General features: G+C 36.9%; 1 protein-coding gene across 1 annotated transcript in view; it reads left to right on the top strand.

Annotated features, from left to right (window-relative positions):
* LOC132295342 (protein ESMERALDA 1) overlaps positions 1–20,993 on the top strand; it is a 28,915-nt gene extending 7,922 nt beyond the window's left edge. Inside the window, exons 3-10 of the mRNA XM_059793567.1 lie at positions 43–110; positions 243–331; positions 6,217–6,414; positions 7,597–7,801; positions 7,914–8,081; positions 19,590–19,757; positions 19,849–20,039; positions 20,362–20,993. Of these exons, the coding sequence (XP_059649550.1) occupies positions 43–110; positions 243–331; positions 6,217–6,414; positions 7,597–7,801; positions 7,914–8,081; positions 19,590–19,757; positions 19,849–20,039; positions 20,362–20,524 (1,250 nt within the window). The 3' untranslated portion in view covers positions 20,525–20,993. The remainder of the gene's footprint in view (positions 1–42; positions 111–242; positions 332–6,216; positions 6,415–7,596; positions 7,802–7,913; positions 8,082–19,589; positions 19,758–19,848; positions 20,040–20,361) is intronic.
* The last annotated feature ends 928 nt before the right edge of the window (positions 20,994–21,921 follow it).

Below are 21,921 nucleotides of genomic sequence, written 5' to 3'. Positions count from 1 at the left end.
TTTCCAAATTTGAATCAAAGGTCGTCGTGTTTGTTATTATAGGTTTACCTGAGTCAAATGGATACATATATATTGAGGCAAATGGTGGCTTGAATCAGCAGAGGACATCGGTAGTTATCATGCTTTAGTCACTATTTTCTTACAGATGTTTAAACTTTTATACTGGTGTTTTATAGTTGTATTTTAAGGTATGAGCTTTATTCACCTGTTTCCTCTGCATCGTTTGGTTATTTGTTGTGTAGATATGCAATGCAGTTGCTGTTGCAGGCTATCTTAATGCAACACTCGTGATTCCCAATTTTCGTAATCACAGCATTTGGAGAGATCCCAGGTTTGTTTTTATTTTATCTAATTTATGTATATATTAAGCAAAGGTGCTTGGTGGTGCAATAGTAGGAAATATGTATAGATTTTTCTGTATTCTACACTGAAATTGATTCTGGAATTTGCATGTATGTGCCATAGCACCATTTCTCTTGGCCAATTTTTGCCGAGGATTGACTTGTATCTTTGAATTGCTTGCTCCAGTAAGCAACTAAATGAATTTAGTATATTGGCAATGGTTTATGCCATGTTATTACCTTATATGCACACGTGTATATGAAGGGCAGCCGGTGCATGAGGCTTCCGCTACTGCCGGGTCTGAGGAGGGTCAGATGTACGTAACCTTATTTCTGCATGTGAGATATGTGTTTATATCTTTTCTATTTACATGTTTTGTAATTTAAAACACCTGGCAAGCCATATATCCATTCTATGAAAAGAAAATCGAGTTAACTTCTAAAGCTCTTTAGCTATTTGATGCGGGATGGGTGGGGCTGCTTCGATATCAAAATTGATGTAGAATGGGAGAGACTGAGAGAGACGAGAAGAAAAGTCAGAAGAGGGGAAGAAATCTCTATAATCAACTCAATATTCAATATTCAAGAAGAAATCTCTGTATTCAACTCAACATTCAATATGTTATAATCATAAAAGGTGTTTAGTCAATGTCCCAAGCCACACACACACACATTTATATATATATATATATATATATATATATATATAAGCATCAAATTAAAACCCTAGTTAAACTCTACTACAAAATAAACCCTAAAATACTAAATTTATAAATTATCCGAAAATTAAAACATTATTAAAATACTAATAAATGAAAATAAACCGTAATCGTGAAAAATCCCTAATTGTATTCATCTTTTTCTCATCTTAGGTGCAGATCATGTGCACTTCAAGCTCCTGGGTCATGTTCAGTTCTCCATCACTGTTATATTTGGAAATGCCTGTTCATGCAATTTTTGCATGTTAACATTAGACGCTGTTAATAAACTAATAATTATGTCTTATATCTTAAAGTACCCTAGTGCAACTTATTAGTTAACTAAAAGTATTAGCGTTGATCATCTTACCTTGATATCCTTGGATTTTGGAGTTATTTGTACGAAGGAATGTTGTACTGGCTGTTGTGTTTGATTTCTGTAAATGTGCACGAAAGGGGCCTTTTCTCAAAACAATGACAAGTGATCTGAATTCGTAGCATGCTTTTTAATCTTGGTCCATTATGTGCCAATGGCTATAAGGCTGAAATTTTTGATATCACTCATGAGAATTGTCTACCTAATGTCATTATTGCCATTAATTTTTTTCATACTATTAGGAGCCAAGGAACTGGTGTTTGATCCATTTATGTAGTCTGGACTTCATTTTAATGATTAAACGTTTGTACATTACTGTTGAAAGAGAGAGAGAGAGAGAGAGTATATGAAAACGTATATCTTATTAAGTAAGTAATACAATGGTGTTTATATAGGAGAAGTTACGGGAGTAGGTGAGTGGAGAACAAGTAAACCCTATACACGGTAATTCTATATATGGTAATGAGGGTTTGGTGAATGTGGTTACAGAATACAGAATACCCTAGTATACAATGTAATCTAACTGTACACGTGTGACAACTCATACAATACTGTACAACACTCCCGCTCAAACTGGAGAGTAAATGTCAATAACTCCCAGCTTGCTACATGTGGAATAAATATAGTTCTTGGGAAGCGCCTTAGTGAAGATGTCTGCTAGCTGTCTACTAGAAGGAACAAAAGGTGTAACAATCTTATTCGAGTCAACATTAGATCGAATGAAATGGCAATCTACTTCAATGTGTTTAGTCCTCTCATGGTGGACTGGATTGCTAGCAATATGAATAGCTGCCTGATTGTTACAATGGAGAGGAATTGGGTACTGGACTGAAATCCCAAGTTCCTGTAATAGAGTTTTCAACCAAGTAATTTCACAGGCAGTGTGTGCCAGGGCACGATACTCTGCTTCAGTACTGGAATGAGCCACAACTGGTTGTTTCTTACTCCATTAAGTTACTAGATTTCCTCATATGAAGGTGCAGTAACCCGTAGTGGACCGTTGATTTGAAGGAGAACCAGCTCAATCTGTATTTGTGTATCCCTCAATCCGAAGATGTCTAGAAGATCGATAAAGCAGACTGCACTCTTGAGATACTTCAAGATGTGTACAACTGCCTCCATGTGAGGTACCCGAGGACTGATTATGAATAGGCTCACAACATTGACTGCATAGGAGATGTTTGGATGAGTAATTGCGAGGTAAATAAGTTTACCTATACTGGGTCACCATCATCCACCTTAAGTATTACATTAGTCTCTATGGGTGTGTAGCTACAGGTTTCGAACCAAGATATCCAGTATCCTGTAAGAGCTCAAGAGTATACTTCTGCTGAGAAAGACTAATGCCTTGCTTTGACTAAGCCACCTTAATTCCTAGAAAATATCGAAGTTTACCCAAATCCTTAGTAAGGAAGGTAGAACTCAAGTGATGGATTAAAACTTGTATCCCATTTCTGTCACTGCCGGTGATAACGATGTCATCTACATACACCACAAGTGTTCAGCCTGGCTTCTGGTCATACCACGAGCTACCACTGCTTTACTGAACTTATCAAACCATGCACGCTTCAATCATGCTCCACGCTTCAATCATGCCCTTGTGGACCAAGGCATCACCCAAGAAATGCCGAACAATCCGAATATAAGATTCCAATAATCGTGTACCATAGGGTAGTGTAAGAGTAGAGTCAATAATAATGCCTCTCTTCTTCAGGTTATCCAATGTCAAGATCTTACCCCAAACGGCAGTCCAAACAAAGAATGCCACCCTAAGGGGAGCCTTAGAGCGCCAAATAGTCTTCCAAGGGAAATCAAAACCAGCAAAGTTGGAAAGACACAGAAACATGGATCGGACCTCGAATCCTCCATGGGAAGAGGGAACCCACATAAGAACATCATCACCCATTCCACCTACCTCCTGTTGATACAACATATCCAGAAGAGCGCAAGCCTCTTCCATCTCCCAATCCTGAAAATAACGCCTAAAGCGCTCGTCTCACGTAATCCCACTGCTATCAAGCCGATAGCAATCAACTACAAAGGCATGTCTATCAGTAGCGATTCTAAAAAGTCTTGGAAAAGAGCATGACAACGGCTGGTCTCCGCACCATAAATCCTCCCAAAACCGAACACATCTACCATCCCGAACTTTGAATCTGATATGAGAGGTGAAGAAATCCTAGCCTTTCCGAATAAATTTCCGCACGCCAACTCCTCCTGCGTTAGGGACTGGGCATGAAGACCACCCACCTCTCTTCCCCGTACCGACATGAGACAATCTTCCTCCACGGGCGGTGTCGTTCTCTACCAAATTTTATTTGCTATAAAATATAATAATAATCTCTTCAACTAAAACTGATTGAACCCTAGAAATTACAAGGCTTTATATAGAATTTCTTCCTCCCCAATCCCTGCCTTATATTAGCTAACTACCAAATATAAAATAAAACCAAAACAGGAAAGCTGCTGAAAATCAGATAACTACTCAAAAAGGAAAGCTGATGAAAATAAGGAAACTACTCAAAATAAGGAAACTTTCAAAACAAACACAAATTCCCTTGCAGAAATTTGAAATTCTGCCTGCATCAGTACATATGATCTGAATATTCATGTTCACTACGATAGAGAATTATAACCCACATTTCCAATCTGATGAGAAGATGAATTGAATTAAATTATTTTGGGCATGCCTCTAGCTTCAATTCAAAGTAGTATCCAACTTCTATCATTTAAATTCTGTAACATAAAAATAATATAGAGAGAGTAAAATGAAGAGAGAGGTGAGAGATGCTTTAGAGAGAGAGTGGCTACCATATAGGGAGAGATATAAAGAAAAGAGAGAAAAAAGAGATGGAGAGAAATCTGAGAAAGAGACGAGAAAGGGGCATTGTGGTCATTTAAAAAGGTTATTTTGGGTGTCCAGAAATTTTTTTTGCTCAAAATTGCCTGTCAACGGACGGGGCAAATTGCACACATTTTTCAAATGTTGAGTTGTTATATGCTCATATTTTGTGCACAATTTTTATATAGCAAGGGGGTTTCTTGCACTTTACCCTAATTGTAATTATCATGAGCTCTCTTTTGGTCACCTAGTTTACGAGTGATTAGTTACTTTTCTCCATTATCTTACTTTTTTTTTTTTTTTTCATGTATAATTTGTACTTTTTCTTTTATTCAGGAAAAAAATTTGTAGTTTTTTTTCCAACACATCTTTAAGAATTTTCTGTTATGTGTTAGACAAAAGAACATCTGTAATCTTCTGCTTTTTGTAGTCATAAAAAAATTTGAACTCATTTTCCTGAATGGTAATGAAACAAATATTTACTGAGTATGTGTTCTAGAAGGGCTTTGTCTTAGCGTAATGGTTTGTAGAGAAAGTATAGAATTCAGAAGAGTGAGGAACGTTGACTCTATATAGGTGAGAGATGCTTTAGAGAGAGAGAGTGGCTACCGTATAGGGGGGGAGAGAGAAAGAAAAGGGAAAAAAAAGAGATGAAGAGAAATCTGTGAGAGATAGAAAGAGAGAAGAGAGGGGCATTGTGGTCATTTAAAAAGTGTATTTTGGGGTTTTCAGCAATATTTTTTGGTCAAAATTGACGGTCAACGGACGGAGGGGGCAAATTGCATGCATTTTTCAAATGTTGAGTTATATGCTCATACCAAATAGGAAGGGTATTTTGGGCACAATTTTTATATAGCAAGGGGGTTTCTTGCACTTTACTCTAGTTATAGTTATCATGAACTCTCTTTTGGTCACCTAGTTTATGAGTGATGAGTTACTTTTATCCGTTATCTTATTTTTTTTTATGTATAATTTGTACTTTTTCTTTTATTAAGAAAAAAAATTGTACGTTTTTTTTTTGGAACACATCTTTAAGAAATTCTGTTAGACAAAAGAACATTTGTAATCTTCTGCTTTTTGTAGTCATAAAAAAATTTCGACTCATTGTCCTGAGTGGTAATGAAGCAAATATATATTGATTATGTGTTCTACAAGGGCTATGTCTTAGTGTAATTGTTTGTAGAGAAAGTATAGAATTCAGAAGAGTGAGAAATGTTGAAACCCAAACCCCCACCCTCACAGAAGGAAACTGTGTAGGATGGGTTTTTGTCATGACTTTCCAGTTTTGGTCGCCAAGGAGTCAGACATTCTTATTTCTCTTGTAGAGGAAGTTTTATAGCACTTCTTGGTGTGTAGTGACCATAATTATCTTTCCATTTATTCCCAATAATTATCGCTAAAGAGTCAAATACTCTTATTTCTCTGTCCGTTGGTTGGACTTTGTTGTTGCAATAATTATCTTAACTGGGGGCAAATTTGTCCACTCAAAATTATTGATTACATCAGCAAAACATCATCTATTGTGATGTTAGTCAGAATAGTTATCACTAAAAAGTAAAGATACTCTTCTTTCTGTGTCTGTTGGTTGGACATTGTAGATAGGCAACTAGAGAAGAGTGTTAGGAGTGTAATTTTTGATTATCTTTTGGAATCTTCTTAAAGTATCAACAATTCTCTTATGCTATATATATATATATGGGGCAGTAATTGGAGCATGTATGTGAAACAATGAGTTGGTAATTCTTTTGTCATTCCTTTTATTCGTTTCCCCTAAGTCATTATCCTATTGTTATACAATGGAGAATATGTAAAATGTGTTCTATTATTAACCTTAGGAATTTGCTTTTCACAGATGTCCATAATATTCCAATTATAATCTTTTTTATATTAGGTTTATAACACAAAGTAGTTTCATTTTCTTCCAGCCGAAGTTGTTTGACTTGGGCTTTACTTGTGCAGTAAATTTGGAGACATTTATGATGAAGAGTTTTTTGTTAGCTCCCTTCAAAATGATGTAAGGGTGGTTAACAAGGTTCCTGGGTACTTAATGGAACGATTTGCCCACAATATGAGCAATGTATACAACTTCAGGATAAAAGCATGGTCACCCATTCAGTTCTATAAGGATACAGTTCTGCCAAGGCTACTTGAAGAAAGGTAAGTTAAATTATGTATATGCTCTTTTTTCCTTTAGTCACTTCCATTTCCAATATCCATTACTATATTTTTTTCATGTTATAATAAGGTGGAGGATATATCCCATACTCATTTGCTTCTGATTTTGGATATCCTTTTTATTGGTAATAGACTATACATTCATTTCAGAAAATATGTTTTCTAGATCGAATTTGGTTGTAGTGTTGTACTCATGTATCTAGTACTGGGTTTGTTGAAGATTAACTATGGTTGCATAAAAAAAAAGGTTAAAAGAGTAGATCTGTAGATGTGCATAATTATGTTTTTTAGGTAAACTATAACATAATAGAAATGTAAAGAAAATGAAATGCTAGATGTATCTTGGGGGAGGGGTATTTTCAGAGTAGGAAAAATCTTTATTTCAATATTTAAATATATTTGGAAGTAAAATGTAAGGGGCAGTGTACCATTCACCACATGTCCACACCAATAGAGAAGTGGCAAATACTTGGTAAATACGATGAGCTTGGAAGACTTCACATGCTTGACAATTAACATACTTTTGTGCTTCCATTCTTCTACTATGGAAATTGTTCCTCATTCTATTTTTCTATGAATGTGCTGAAATACCTTTTGACTTGTCTGCAAACTGTGAGGTTGTCTTTGATATTGGGTTAATGTTGTTCACTACCCAATTCGAATTAATTTTTCTAAGCTTGGAAATATTGACAAAGTTCGAACAAAGAGGTTACTGAAATATTTGTAGTTTTCAGAAGGGTGCACATGTTTTATGCTTCTGGCACCATGAAGTGGAATCAATTTGTGGAAGTTGAAAGTATGACTGCTTGAAGACTTTCAACTTGAATTAGGGAGAACATGGAGTCCATTTTGTCTAATCAATGTTGGAAACTTGCATGTTATAGATTTCTTCTTTTTTTCTCCCTTGACCATTCATTCTGATCTGTCTTATTTTAGAGGAAGTAACAAAAATTTTAGGTATTTTATTTTATTTCTTGCTTGTCAATTGCAATGATAATGTCAAGTGAAAATTTTCATGGTGGCTAATGGTTAGTATTTCTGTTATGCATTTCCATTTTTCTTGGTAAGGCAGGTTATTTTTTCTGTTTCCTACCGAATTCTAATCTGATTTTTTTTTTTTTTTCCGTTAATTAAAAGCGTCTGTTTTGTAAATGTATAACTCAGGGTCATAAGGATTTCTCCTTTTGCAAATCGATTGTCATTTGATGCTCCTCCAATTATTCAGCGACTCAGATGCTTGGCAAACTATGAAGCATTGAAATTTTCAAATCATATACTAACTTTGGCTGAATCCTTGGTGGCAAGAATGAAAGAACTTAGTGCAAATAATAGTGGCAAATATGTTTCTGTGCATCTTCGGTTTGAGGAGGTTAGTTTCAGTGAGTGGGAAGTGCTTTGTTCTAGTTCTTGTATATATGACCTTCAGCAGCGAACTATCATCACAATATAGGTAGCAAGGTTGATTATTTTCTCATGTGCAGGATATGGTTGCCTTTTCTTGTTGTATTTTCGATGGTGGAGAGCAAGAAAAAGAAGACATGGAGGCTGCAAGAGAGAGAGGTTGGAAAGGGAAGTTCACAAGACCTGGTCGAGTTATTCGTCCTGGGGCAATCAGGATCAATGGGAAATGCCCTCTTACACCTTTAGAGGTAAAATTGTTTATCTTCTGTACTCTTTATTAAGTTCCATTGCATTACTTTCTGCTATATGAATCCATTATTACTGGGCCATAATTTACTCTCTTGAATTTAATTTGTTATATTAATGTTTAGCAAGTCATCTATATCCTTGTCTTAGAGTTGTTTGTAGGTGCACTTTATTTTTTTCTTCTCTTACAAAAAGAGAGAGCAATATTCTATGAAACAGTTTGTGCATGAGTTTCTATGCATTTTAATTCACTATGTGATGTTTAAAAGACTCTTTCTTTTAGTCATAAGAAATTCAGAAACGCAAGCTGGTCTTTTTAGGAAATGGTTTGTTGGTTTGACTCTTCAAACTAAAAGTTATTGGGAGATTAAAACGTGTTCTTATTAAAGTGCTTGGATTTCTTCTTTAATGAAGTTTATATTTCTTGTATGCCTTCAAACCTTTGTGTAATTCTCTGCTGGACTAATCCTTTAAACAATTCCAATTTACAACAATATGTTTACATCAATGGAGAAATTACTACGCAAAATTGAAAAAAATTCAAGAAAGATTGAAAGCTGTATTTACTAATTAATTCTAATTATCTCAATCCATCAAAACTTTGTCCCAACTATTTGTGGTAACATATGTGAATTTTATTTTAAAGTTGTGCTGTTTGGGATCATAAATTCAGTTCCAACAACACTATATTATCTCTATTTCCTACCATATCAATTGTGGTTTTTCTCCTTGCGGTAGCATTACCCTTAGGATGGGTCATGTCAGTCTTCTTTATTTTTGTAACTGTTGATCTCTGTTGTATATGGCGAAGCAATCTTGGTCAGTTCTTTTTCATTTAATCTCCAATTGGTACTACTTTTGTCACATGATCGTTTTTTTATTTTTTATTTTTTTTATTTTATTTTTGTTAATTTTTATTTATTACACAACTATCTCAACTTCCATAATTCAGCAACACTCATTGTGTGAACATGTTTTGTTGCTGTTGAACATTTTGTTTGATAAATCTTGGCTGGTCTTTAAGGCTGTTTTACTATAATTTTCCTTTTCCATCATCATAAATTATGTTGAAGCACTCTTCCATTTATCCCATTATGCTTTAATATTACACGCAACATCATTTCTAATGCCAATAATGTGGAGTATGAATAAGGTGGAGCCTGGGCATGAAAGCATTCATTCTTTGGTAGTCTTGGGCATTCAATTTTTGTTTCTTTCCCCTTTTTCCTTAATGGAATAGATTTTATTGACACAAATCAAAACAATAAAGTACACTTTTCCCCTTTTCTGTCTCTAAATTTTGAAACAGTTACATTGATATGTTCAATTGATGCTATAAAGAAAAATAAAATAAAATAAGACATAAAATAAAGAAATAAAAATAAAATGAGGAAGAAAGAGAGAGAATGCTTTGTTGGGCTGGGGTTTGATTGCAAAATTGTAAATTTGTTGCGTATTAGCAGTTTTAGAAACAAGCATTGACCTATTAGTTACGTAATTACACTCTATGTAGCCATCAAGAAATTGCCTCTACCAATGTTGATTTGTCATCTAGTTACCTAATAATTGCTAGCACTACCTGTTAGTAATTGGTGCCGCAAAATGTGTGGAAAAAAATATGAAAACTATGCATTTATAGTGACGAGAAAACTCTTCATATTTTTTAGAATAATTATTAATTTTTTTTTATTTCTATGGTTAGAAGAAAGAAGTTTATATTTTGTTAGTTCACTGAAGATTATTACTTTTTCATGCGTTAGATATGGGATGAGGCACATGCCTTGTGTGTTTCTGATGTTATAAGGTCTAGGCTTCAAAATTAGCTTTAAAGTTTAAAACTCAGACAGCTTTTAAGGAATTGGATGAGATAATTGTTTTCTTTGGGTCTTTTTTATGCTTCTCACTAAAGTTGACGTGAGAAAGCCCTAAAGTCGACTGAAAAAAAACAGCAATGTGAAGAAGAATAACTTACTGGATAGAGTCGAGAGAGAGTGCTAGAGAAGTTGCTGGAGAGACGATGAAGCCCTAAATCACACTGATTTTATGGACTGATTGTATCGAGTGATTTGGGATTTCGATTATTGACCCTTTTTTCTTTTATTGTTAGTGGAATGTATTAAATGTGGTAGAGTTCCCCATAACTAACACACGATCACCAACCGCATTGTAAAAAGTAAAAAAAAAAAGAAAAAAAAAAGAAAAAAAAAGGGAAGTCTTACATCATGTTTGCCTGTTAAATAAGCTAGTGTCTTTGTAAATTTGACTTGCCTAGGCGCAACTGTTGTGCCTTGAGGCACGCCTTTGACAACTATGGTTAGAAATTTCCATTGTATGAAGTTAATTATGAATTTTCTTGGCCTTTACAATAATTATTTTACTTTAGTTGAAAAGTGGAGTTAAAGTGAAATGACAAGGGCAAATATGGTATTTTATAATTTAATTTTGATTTCGTCCTGTGACTTCATTGAACATGAATGTATTGGATGAATTTGTTACAAAAACTTAACCTTGGGAGAGGTCGATGTAATTTTTGAATCAATAGGGTTAGGGGCGGAGCTAGGATTTTAATTCAGAGGGGGCGCAGTGTAAAAAAAAATAATAATAAAACATAAAAAAATAAGAAGATTTAAAAAAAAAAAAAATTACATACTATATATATCATTCTTAAGTGCAAAAAGAAGAATGTTAAGAAGTAGGGGGCCAAAAAAAATAATAAGAAGAAGAAAAGGGAAGAAAAATGAGAAATTTGAAAGGAAAAAAAATTAGAGTTTGAGTAAAGAAGGAAAATTGAACTTTTTTTTTTTAAAGGAAATCAAAGGTATACCTCAAAGTGGTGATTATTATTTATCCATTAATAAATAATAGAGTTCTTAGATTTAGTAAAATCCGAAGAAGACCCTAGTGAGGAATTACCATATCCTTGTAACCTAACTATAAAGGATTCCCGGAGAGCGGGAAAAAAAACTTGCTCTTGAGCTTATGAATTAATGTTTCAATTCCTTCAGATGACCTCCAAATTATCCTCTTCACCCCATCAAGCAATGTGAGGTTGCATTTGGAATCTTGTTGATCTTGTGTCCTAAGTGGTTTAAAATGTGACGTTGCATTTGTTTCCAGAGGTATTGGGCAAGTCTCCTCTGCACTCTATTCTATCTGTTTGTGTTAAATTTGGATATGCAAATATAAAATGTAAATCAAGAATAAGCAGAAGATGGAGAACACAGGCAGGCATATACATGATTAGGCACTAAGGCCTATATCCATGGACAAAAAGCCACGAAGGGTTACATTTTTATTATTCAGTATATTGCTCAAGTACAAAGAGCTTATATATAGACATGGTAAAGATAAGAAAATATGGAAGGTGTACAATAGTTAAAGGAGGCATCGTGATTGGTGGAGGATTTTGCTCCACCATTATATAGAAATATTTATAGTTGGAAGGAAATTGACCAGATAATCGTGATTGGTGGATGATTTTGCTCTACAATTATATAGAAATATTTATATCTTTCAACACTCCTCTTTAAGTTGGAGAATGAATATCATGAATGCCCAACTTGCCAAAGAAACGCCTCGAAAGATGATGAAAAGGTGTCCGGAACAAAGCCATGAAATTGACCATATCTTGTTGGGGAAAATGACTGGAACTACGCCGAGAAATGGCCGGAACTACGCCGAGAAATGGCCGGAACAACACTGGGAAATGCCTAAAACTAAGATGGGAAATGGGCCGGAACTACATCGAGGAACACTGAGGTGCTAAACCATCCGAAAAACGGACCGGAATTATGCCGGGAAAACCAACCGGAACTCGCTGGGAACTGGCTGGAACTACGCCAGTAAAGGAATGTGAAGACATAGAGAATATGCTCCTTGATAATAATACCAATACTCCCCCTCAATTCTAGATGGGATTACAAGAACATCTAGGATTTGACAAGAGAGAGATTTGTGTAGATCCTCGTAACAATACCAAATTTTTTATTTTATATATTTTTTTCGAACAGCGCTTAAAAGCGCGTGATGAAGCACATTGAAGGTGCATAGTCGGCGCGTGATATGAAGGTAGCAAAAGATTGCCACCGCATGAGGCGCGTGTAGAGCACACGATTGGCAGGTTACTAGAGTATGGTTGTTCCAACAACGCATGTGGGCACGTATGGAACAATTGATGGCGCATTCGGAAACCATATATATATATATATATATATATTTTTTTTTTTTTTTTTTCTCTTTGCAGAAAATTGAGGCGAGCAAAATGAACAGAGGGGGATCAGATCGCTGCGAATGAAATACTAGTCTTCTTCACTGCTCTCTGTAATCAGTAAAGGAAAGAAAAAAAAATGGCAGAGAGCCAAAAGGAGCAACAAAAAGACGATACAAATATGTTTCTCTGTGATGATCTAGGATTGATGTTCTGATGCCATTTTAAATTTGGATGTGCAAATATAAAATGTAAATCAAGAATAAGCGGAAGATGGAGAACACAGGCAGGCATATACATGGTTCGGCACTAAGGCCTACGGACAAAGAGCCACTAAGGGTTACATTTTTATTATTCAGATCTTTATATTGCTTAAGTACAAAGAGCCTGTATATAGGTATGGTAAAGATAAGAAAATATAGAAGGTGTACAATAGTCAAAGGAGGCACCTTGATTGGTAGAGGATTTTGCTCCACCATTATATAGAAATATTTATAGTTGGAAGGAAATTGATCGGATCATCGTGATTGGTGGAGGATTTTATTTTTCAACAGTTTGTCTCATGTTTAAAAGGGGATCATACATGAGGCAGGTTGTATGAACTTGATATGCATTATTGGACTCCTTACTTAATAGCTTAGATGTAGAACAACTTGCTTACGAGTATCTGAGCATACAAGATCACTGCGAATCAGGGAGGCTGAAAAGGTAAGGAGACTAGAAGAAAAGAATAAATAAAGAAAAGTCAACAATAGAAAAAGGAGAAGTTGAAAATAAACACGAATATTGGTGGTGGAGTTCACAATAGGCAACAACATGATTGGTGTAGTTGCCAACAATAGATAGCTTGATTGAAAAATTATTCTCCATTGCAAGATTTAAGGAGGATTCTGCTCCATCAAATCTCAGCAAATATGTGATTGACTTTCCCTTTAGTATTATTTCACGGATGCTTTAATTTTTGCAAGCAGGCGTTTTGTCAATATAATTTTAGTTTTCTCTCTTGTGAATGTGTTCTTTGTGAATTCAAAGGTTTAACCCTATTCTTTATCGTTTCCGCTACGTTAGTTGGTATCAGAACAAGGTTTCGAATCCAAGATTCGCCTTTGTTTCGATGGTTGGTTTACGAGATGGAAGCAACCCCTCCAGCAATGGTGATGGTGATGGCTGAGTTCCAGACCAACGTTAATTGAACCTTACTTGATATGCATGAAACTATGCGCCAAGTATTGGCGAGATTGACAATGGTGGAACTTAATCACAAGAAAAGCAGGCTGCCCAACGACGGTGATCATGGACGTCCTGCTAGTAATCGCAACCCAAACCCATTGATTAGGCAACTAGCCTATGGGGAAAATGTTGGTTTGGTAACATCCGAGCCGTACACGTGTTTGGAGATAATCGAGGTCGATGGGAAATTGATGATTCCAGGGATTTTTGTATGAAGATTGACCCACCCACTTTTCAAGGTCATCTTCGTATTGAAGAATTCTTGGACTGGATTAGTGAAGTTGAGTGTTTGTTTGACTATATGAAAAACCAAGAGGAGAAGCAAGTCAAACTAGTGGCCTCATTGGCCTATAAGTTGAAGGGTTGCACATCAGCATGGTGGGATCAAGTGCAGACTACCCGCGCACGTGAGGGTAAAGATCCGGTACGTACATGGGTCAAGAAGAAGAAGTTGATGAAAGTCCGATTTTTACCCCCTGATTACAAGCAAGTTCTTTATTAGAAATATCAGTCTCTGTTCCGATGACATGGCGAGGCATTGGGGATGGTCCATCAGAGGCCAAAACTGCAACACCCATAGGCCTTGCTGGAAGGGGAGCCACTGCTGTGAGATAAAATCCCTATGCACACCCAAGTATGGGCAAGTGTTTTCGATGTAGAACCTGGCCATAAATCAAACAATTGCCCCAAGCGACCAACAGTAAATCTGGTCGAGCATGAGGAAGACAAGGGTGAGGAAGGTGAGTTCCTTACCTTTGAAGAAGAAGAGGTGATTGAAGGAGACAATGGCGAGTTGTTGTCCCACTCTTTAGTCGCGAGGAGGTTGATGTTCATGCTAAAGGAGGAGCACCCGCAACGTCATAATGTGTTCCATACACGTTGTACTGTCAACCATAAGGTATGTGACGTTCTTATTGATAGTGGCAGTAGTGAGACCATTGTTTCCTTAACAATGGTTCGAAAGTTGGGGCTTAAAACAGAAAACATCCCCATCCATACAAAATTGGATGGATCATGAAGGGCTCAGAAACGCGAGTAACGGAAACCTACACAGTTACATTCTCAATTAGGAAAACACATGCAGAGGAGGTGTGTTGTGATGTAGTCGACATGGATGCATGCCATATGATCTTGGGCAGACCATGGCAATTTGATGTTGATGCCACTCACCGTTGTAGAGACAATGTGTATACTCTATACAAGAATGGTTAGAAGATTGTTCTGGGTCCGCTGAATGAAGCCTAATTTTTCTAAAGGAAATTCAGTTATGTTGATCAACAATGAGGAATTTTTGGGCGAAGTAATAATAGCCCCTGAAATCTTTGCTATTACGTGTAAGGGGGAAGTGGTTGAACAACCTCCTTTTGCATTACCAACAATAGTGTTTCCATTATTGCAGGAGTTTAGTGAGTTAGTGCTGGAAGACTTGCCTGATAGTCTCCCTCCCATGAGGGACATTCAACACCACATTGACTTGGTGCCTGGGGTGAGCCTGCAAAATTTACCACATTACCGGATGAGTCCCAACGAGAGTCGGATCTTACAAGACTAAGTGGAAGAGTTACTACGGAAAGGGTTATTTCGGGAGAGCATAAGCCCATGTGCTGTTCCAGCCTTGCTAGTACTGAAGAAAGATGGCAGTTGGAGAATGTGCGTTGATAGTCGCGCAATTAATAGAATCACTGTCAAGTATAGATTTCCCATTCCACGGTTGGATGATATACTGGATATGTTGGCGGGATCGAAAGTCTTCACCAAAGTGGACCTAAAGAGCGGATACCGTCAGATCAGAATCCGCCCTAAGGAAGAGTCTAAAACTGTGCTTAAGACAAAGGGAGGACTTTATGAGTGGTTAGTTATGCCATTTGGATTATTCAACACGCTGAGTACTTTCATGAGGTTGATGAATCAGGTACTCAAACCATTTATTGGTCGATTTGTAGTAGTTTATTTCGATGATATTCTGGTTTATAGTCAAACAAAGGCAGAACACCTGTTGCATTTGAGAGAGGTATTAACAGGTTTGGAGGAGAATAAGTTGTTCATTAATTTGAAGAAGTGTAGCTTTGTGACCCCAAGCCTAGTATTCCCCAGCTATGCGGTTTGTAGTGATGGCATTCAGGTAGATGAGGAGAAGGTGAGGGCCATTCGGGAGTGGCCTACGCCAAAGAATGTGGGAGAAGTATGCAATTTCCATGGCTTAGCAGCGTTCTACCCAAGGTTCATCAAGAACTTCAGTAGTAATGTGGGTCCCATCACAGAATGCATGAAGAAAGGAAAATTCCAATGGGGAGAGGAAGCTGAGATAAGTTTTGCCTTGACTAAGGAAAAACTATCAACAGCCTGAATCTTAGTCCTTTCAGATTTTGAGAAGCTATTCCAGGTGGATTGTGATGCTTCAATAGTGGGAATCGGAGCAATTCTATCACAAGAAGTAAGGCTAGTAGCGTTTTACAATGAGAAGCTGAGTGAAACACGCAAGAAGTGGACCACCTATGAGTTGGAATTATATGTGGTGGTGCAAGCTTTGCATACGTGGGAGCATTATCTTATCCAGCGAGAGTTCGTGCTGTTTACAGATCACCAAACACTGAAATCCATTTACAATCAAAACAGAGTTAATCGGATGCAAGCGCGATGGGCGGCTTATATCCAACGGTTCATCTTCTCGCTAAAACACAAGTTAGGCCAGTAGAAGAAAGTTGCAGATGCACTAAGTCGGAGAGCAGCTTGCTTAGTGACTATGAGGGCTGAAATCACAGGTTTCGAGTGCTTGAAGGAGTTATACGAGGCTGATGAAGATTTTGGCCAAGCCTGGGCAGCGTGTAAAACGAGTCAGTCCTTTAAAGGGTTGCACATGTAAGAATGATTTCTCTTTAATGGCAATCAGTTGTGTATTCCACGGAGTTCTTTGTGAGAGTAAGTGGTTCGTGAATTGCATGGAGGAGGATTAAGAGGACATTTGGAGTGTGATAAGACACGAGAGCTGGTGGAAGAACGATATTGTTAGCCGCAACTCAAGCATGACGTGAGGAATCATGTGCGGCGGTGCTCAATTTGCCAAACTAATAAAGGCCAATCTCAGAAGAATACTGGCCTTTACACAATGCTGCCTATTCCAGATGCTCCATGGGAGGATTTATCCATGGATTTTGTTCTAGGGTTACTGAAGATGCAGCGAGTGGCAGACTCTGTTTTTGTGGTGGTTGATCGATTTTCCAAAATGGCCCATTTTATTGCGTGCAAGAAGGCGAACAATGCACTTTAGATGGCTAATATGTTCTTTAAGGAGGTGGTTCGTTTACATGGGTGCCACAGTCCATTACCTCAGACCGTGACACCAAGTTCTTGTCTCACTTTTGCGGACTCTATGGAAGAGATTCGATACCTCTTTTAATTTCAATAGCATTAGTCACCCCCAGACTGATGGCCAAACGAAGGTGGTGAATAGGACCCTTAGAAATCTGATTCGTTGTATTTCAGGAGAGAAACCAAAGCAATGGGATCTTGCTCTTGCCTAGGCAGAATTTGCTTACAATTGCATGGTTAACCGGTCCACTGGCAAATCCTCGTTTGCAGTTGTGTATTGCTGTCCTCCAAACATTGCTTTGGATTTAGTATCCTTACTGAAGTTACCAGGGAAGAGTGTTACTGCACAGAAAATGGCTGAGCACGTTAAGACCATTCAAGAGAGTGTCAAGAAACATCTAGAGGAAACTTATGCCAAATACAAGGCTGTAGCTGACGAGAGACGAAGGAAGAGAGTATTTGAAGGGGACCTTGTTATGGTGTATCTAAGAAAAAAGAGAGTTTCTAGTGGGAACATACAAGAAGCTGAAGGCCAAGAAATATTGTCCATACTAGATTCTAAAGAAAATCAATGACAACGCCTATATGATTTATTTACCTGCTAACATGGCCATTTCTTCTACCTTCAACGTGGCTAGCATACATGAATATTATCCACCAGATTTGGGTAACTTGGGGACGAGTTATTTTCACACAGGGAGACTGATGTAGAACAACTTGCTCACAAGTATTTGAGCATACGCGATCACCGCAAATCAGGGAGGCTGAAAAGGTAAGGCGACTAGAAGAAAAGAATAAATAAGGAAAAGTCAACAATAGAAAAAGGAGAAGTTGAAAATAAACAGGAAGATTGGTGGTGGAGTTCACAATAGGCAACAACATGATTGGTGTAGTTGCCAACAATAGATAGCTTGGTTGAAAAATTATTCTTCGTTGCAAGATTTAATTCTACTCCATCAAATCTCAGAAGACATGTGATTGATTTTCCCTTTAGTATTATTTCACGGATGATTTAATTTTTTAAAATTTGACTTGCCTATATAAAGGCAAGAGATGTAAGTTTGCAAGTAGACATTTTATCAATATAATTTCAGTTTTCTCTCTTGTGAATGTTTTCTTTGTGAGTTAACTCTGTTATCGTTTATGCTACATTAAGCTTAATCTTCCGGGGCTATTGGTTAGGTTTTAATTGTAAAGCTGTTATAACTTAATTCCATAGAGAACTTCTGCGACATATGTTGGAGGTTTGGTGCCCCTTAAAATTCTGTGGTTATTGTTTTGGGAAAAGGGGAAGAAAAAAGAAAAAGAAGAGTGTGTCTAACGAGTCTTTGACAGTTAGGTAACATCGTATTCAGCATGTTACTTGTCAAAATTTTTTTTTTAGTCTCCATTTATTGCACAGAGAGCTTTCTGTGGGTTTTTTTTTTCTTCTTCCATTGCTCCAGAAAGAGAACTCCATAGATTTGCTTGCCTCAGTTAATATGACTGTTAGGTTGAGTTACATTTCTTCTAGTGCTCCAGAAAGAGAACTCCATAGATTTGCTTGCCTTATCATGGCTGTTAGGTTGAGTTGCAGGTTACTTGAGGTCTCTCCTTACTGGGGCTTTAATGGAGTTATACTTCTTGTTATTCTTTTAACTTAGTCTCTTCAACTGAAACTATACCCTGTTTGTCTCTACTGTCTCCAATACCATTGCTAGGGTGTGGTCATATATGCCACTGCCCACGGTTATGGCACTGGGGGGTTGTTTATCGACTTTGATCACGACTTCATCTTGAGTGGGGTTTAGGGTTAATAAGGCTCTGTATGGTGTTTCAGAGTTTGACCATGTCAGATTTGGTTTTCTGTTGTGTGGGGAAGATTTAGTTTATGCACGTGCTTGCTGGGGCAAGTCGGTTGCAGGCCAATGAAGTGGTGCATCCATGGACTGACAAAGCTGCTGCCTGCTCTTGTAAGCCAGCTTCTTCTTGCCAACGGTGAGTAAGGTCTGTTTGTTTGATGCATGTTTCTACTTGCTCCTGGTGTCTATTGCCTTCCTAATTTCTTTCACACCTCGCCTTGGCTTTTCATTGACACAGGTGTTCCATTTTGCAGCATCAATAGTCGAGCTTCTACCTTTTGGTCACTTGTCTGTTTGGTTGATGGAGCTTTTTCTTATTTACATTTCATCGAGGTTTTTTTTTTTTTTTGGTTCCGGCCCCCCTCCATGTTTTGTGAGTGCCCAGTCGCCATGCTGTGGGAAAGTGCAAATATCTTCCTGACCTCGTTGAATTTCTCTCGTCTTTGGGTTGTGAGGGATTTATTTTTGTAGCCTAGGAGTGGTTTTCTTATCTGTGAGAGGTCTGTTCTTAGGCTTGCTTTGAGCTTTCATTGCATTACCATGTTTTTGGTAATAAAACTTGTGTACTTCTTGTAGCGTTTGTAATAACAAAGTGCAATGTTTGTGATTTTAAAGGTATTTTGAAAATTTTCTATGCTGCGACTGTTGGTTCACTAATTTTTTCTTTTCGCCTTTTTCAACATCAAAACAAATGGTTAAAGGGTGTGATGACTGATGAGTAATTTTCCTTACGTATATATGTAATATATATTAATAACTAAAAAAAATGTTGTCTTTTATGTTATCAGGTTGGTTTGATGCTTAGAGGAATGGGGTTTGACAAAAGTACATCCATCTATTTAGCATCTGGAAAGATATATGATTCTGAGAGATATGTAATATATATTAATAACTAAAAAAATTGTTGTCTTTTATGTTATCAGGTTGGTTTGATGCTTAGAGGAATGGGGTTTGACAAAAGTACATCCATCTATTTAGCATCTGGAAAGATATATGATTCTGAGAGATATATGGCTCCGCTATTTGAAATGTTTCCCCTTTTACAAACCAAAGAGACTCTGGCATCTGCTGAGGAACTTGCTCCATTCAAGGTTTGATTTTTCTTGTGTGTCTTTGAATTTCTACTTCCATTTTTAAGGTCTTATTTGAAGTCATTGCTTTGACTTGAGTTATTGCTTCTAGAACTATTCTTCCAGGATGGCTGCCATAGACTACACTGTTTGTCTTCACAGTGAAGTATTTGTGACAACTCAAGGTGGAAACTTCCCCCAGTTTTTGTTGGGCCACAGACGATACTTGTATAGTGGACACTCGAAGACTATTAGGCCTGACAAGCGGAAGTTAGCATTGTTATTTGACAATCCCAAAGTTGGGTATGTATTGATCTCTTCTTGTGGTTTCCCTTTAGCTGACATGGCCTTGATGATCTAAATACGTGAGATTTTGCTGCAATAGAAGTCGATATTTGTAGTTTCTCTGAATTTGTTTTGTTGTGATTTGCCCATTTTTTAGTTGTTCGTTCTTGAATTGGATTGTGAACCTATATCGAGTTATTGATTTGTCTTATTTCCCAGTAAAAGTGAAATATATTTGATAATCAATCAGATGGGTATATGCATATTGGTGCTTCCTTCGGGTATAATGATGAATACCATGACTGGCTATTTATTTATATTCTCCTTACCTTGCTCCCAGGTGGAAAAGCTTCAAAAGGCATATGCTGAATATGCGAACTCATAGTGATTCAAAAGGAATTGAGCTCAAAAGACCAAATGACTCGATATATTCTGTCCCATGTCCGGATTGCATGTGTCGCATCAACAAATCAGCAGATTTAAGATCTCTGTCAGCGACGTAATTTGCTTGGAGAAATACAACTTGACAGGTTTTTGTTCCCATAGTTTTGTGAGTACATGTAGCTGCTAACCCTTGTTTTTTTCTCGTGATTCTTTCATTTTTTTCCTCATCCATTGGCGAGAGGACACATTTTGTTTGGAGCTTCAAGGATTTGTTGGAAGACAGATCAGTTGGATTATTTTCCGGGATTGGGTTGCGGTTGGGGTGTCGCATCTTTTTGTACATGATGCGGGAAAAACACAGGTCTTTCCAACAGAGTTGTCATATGGGCGTAAAATTACATTCTTTTCATCTTGTTACTGCTGCTGTATGTAACGAGCTGTGAAGAAATACATCAAATATCTTTGCACGCTGGTTTTACCTTGTTTTTAGTTTGTATATTAATTCGATTCGATTTGTTACTTTTAGGTTTACAGAAACAGGATGACCTTCACACATTATAAAAATCAGGGAATCAATTTTTTTCTTCTTGGCGGTGCCTTTTGCAGGAATCTTTCTCTGGACTTCTATGACCTTCTCTTTCTTCCATGACATTTTCTCAGTTGGAAGGGTACAGGGTGTAATGTGATCTTGCATGGATTGTCTATGTTCTTAGTGTATAACTGGCAAGGGTATTGTTGGATCCATGTTTGTCAATACTGCATGCTCTTCCACAACACACGCATTTTGTCAGTAACTTGGTAAATGTTCTTGTTAAAATATGTAGATCTGTACTTATGTCAGGTTATGAGTGCTGAAGAGCAATTATAATTAGATAATTATAAGAGTACTTATGTCAGGTTATGAGTGTTCAAGAGCAATTTTCTCTATAGCACTAACACATCTTTGTTCTTCTTAGGTGAATTATTCTCTTTAGGTTTCTTATTTTCATTCTTCCTATCATTATTCTTTTGGTTTCTATTGGGTTGAAGATTATTATTAAACATAGCATTCTTCCAATAGTATCCATTTTCAACATCTCTCTGTCTTTGATGACAATCTGAATCTAGAGTGTACAACAGAGAGAAGTTGGATGAAAACCTTTTGATAGAAGAACAACTCAATTATTCTTAAATTGAGTATGGGGCATTTAAGTGTTCTTTGAAATATTAATCGATACTTTTGGTAGCAAGAATATAAATTTGTTGGTCTTAGTCAAAGCAATATACCCAATATCACCTTCTCCTAGATAATTATTGATAGTGGTAATCTCCTGCATATCAAATAATTTGTGTTTATGTGTATTGTAATTATAAGAAATTTTTTGATTCCTAGTTATTTCGAACGGTGATCTATAAAGATACGAGTTTCTTATACTTTCATAATTAATAGATTTATATGATAAAAGATCATATCTCTGGAGACGTTAATACAACTTCTGAAATTTTTTGGTTTTTAGTTACTTCAAACGGTGATCCA

The sequence above is a fragment of the Cornus florida genome, unplaced genomic scaffold (genome assembly GCF_030987335.1).
Source record: "Cornus florida cultivar Cherokee Brave unplaced genomic scaffold, ASM3098733v1 CherokeeBrave_3.0.0_Hap2_Chr02, whole genome shotgun sequence".
NCBI lineage: Eukaryota > Viridiplantae > Streptophyta > Magnoliopsida > Cornales > Cornaceae > Cornus > Cornus florida.
Note: the sequence above shows the minus strand (reverse complement) of the source record. Positions and strands in the feature narration are given on the sequence as shown.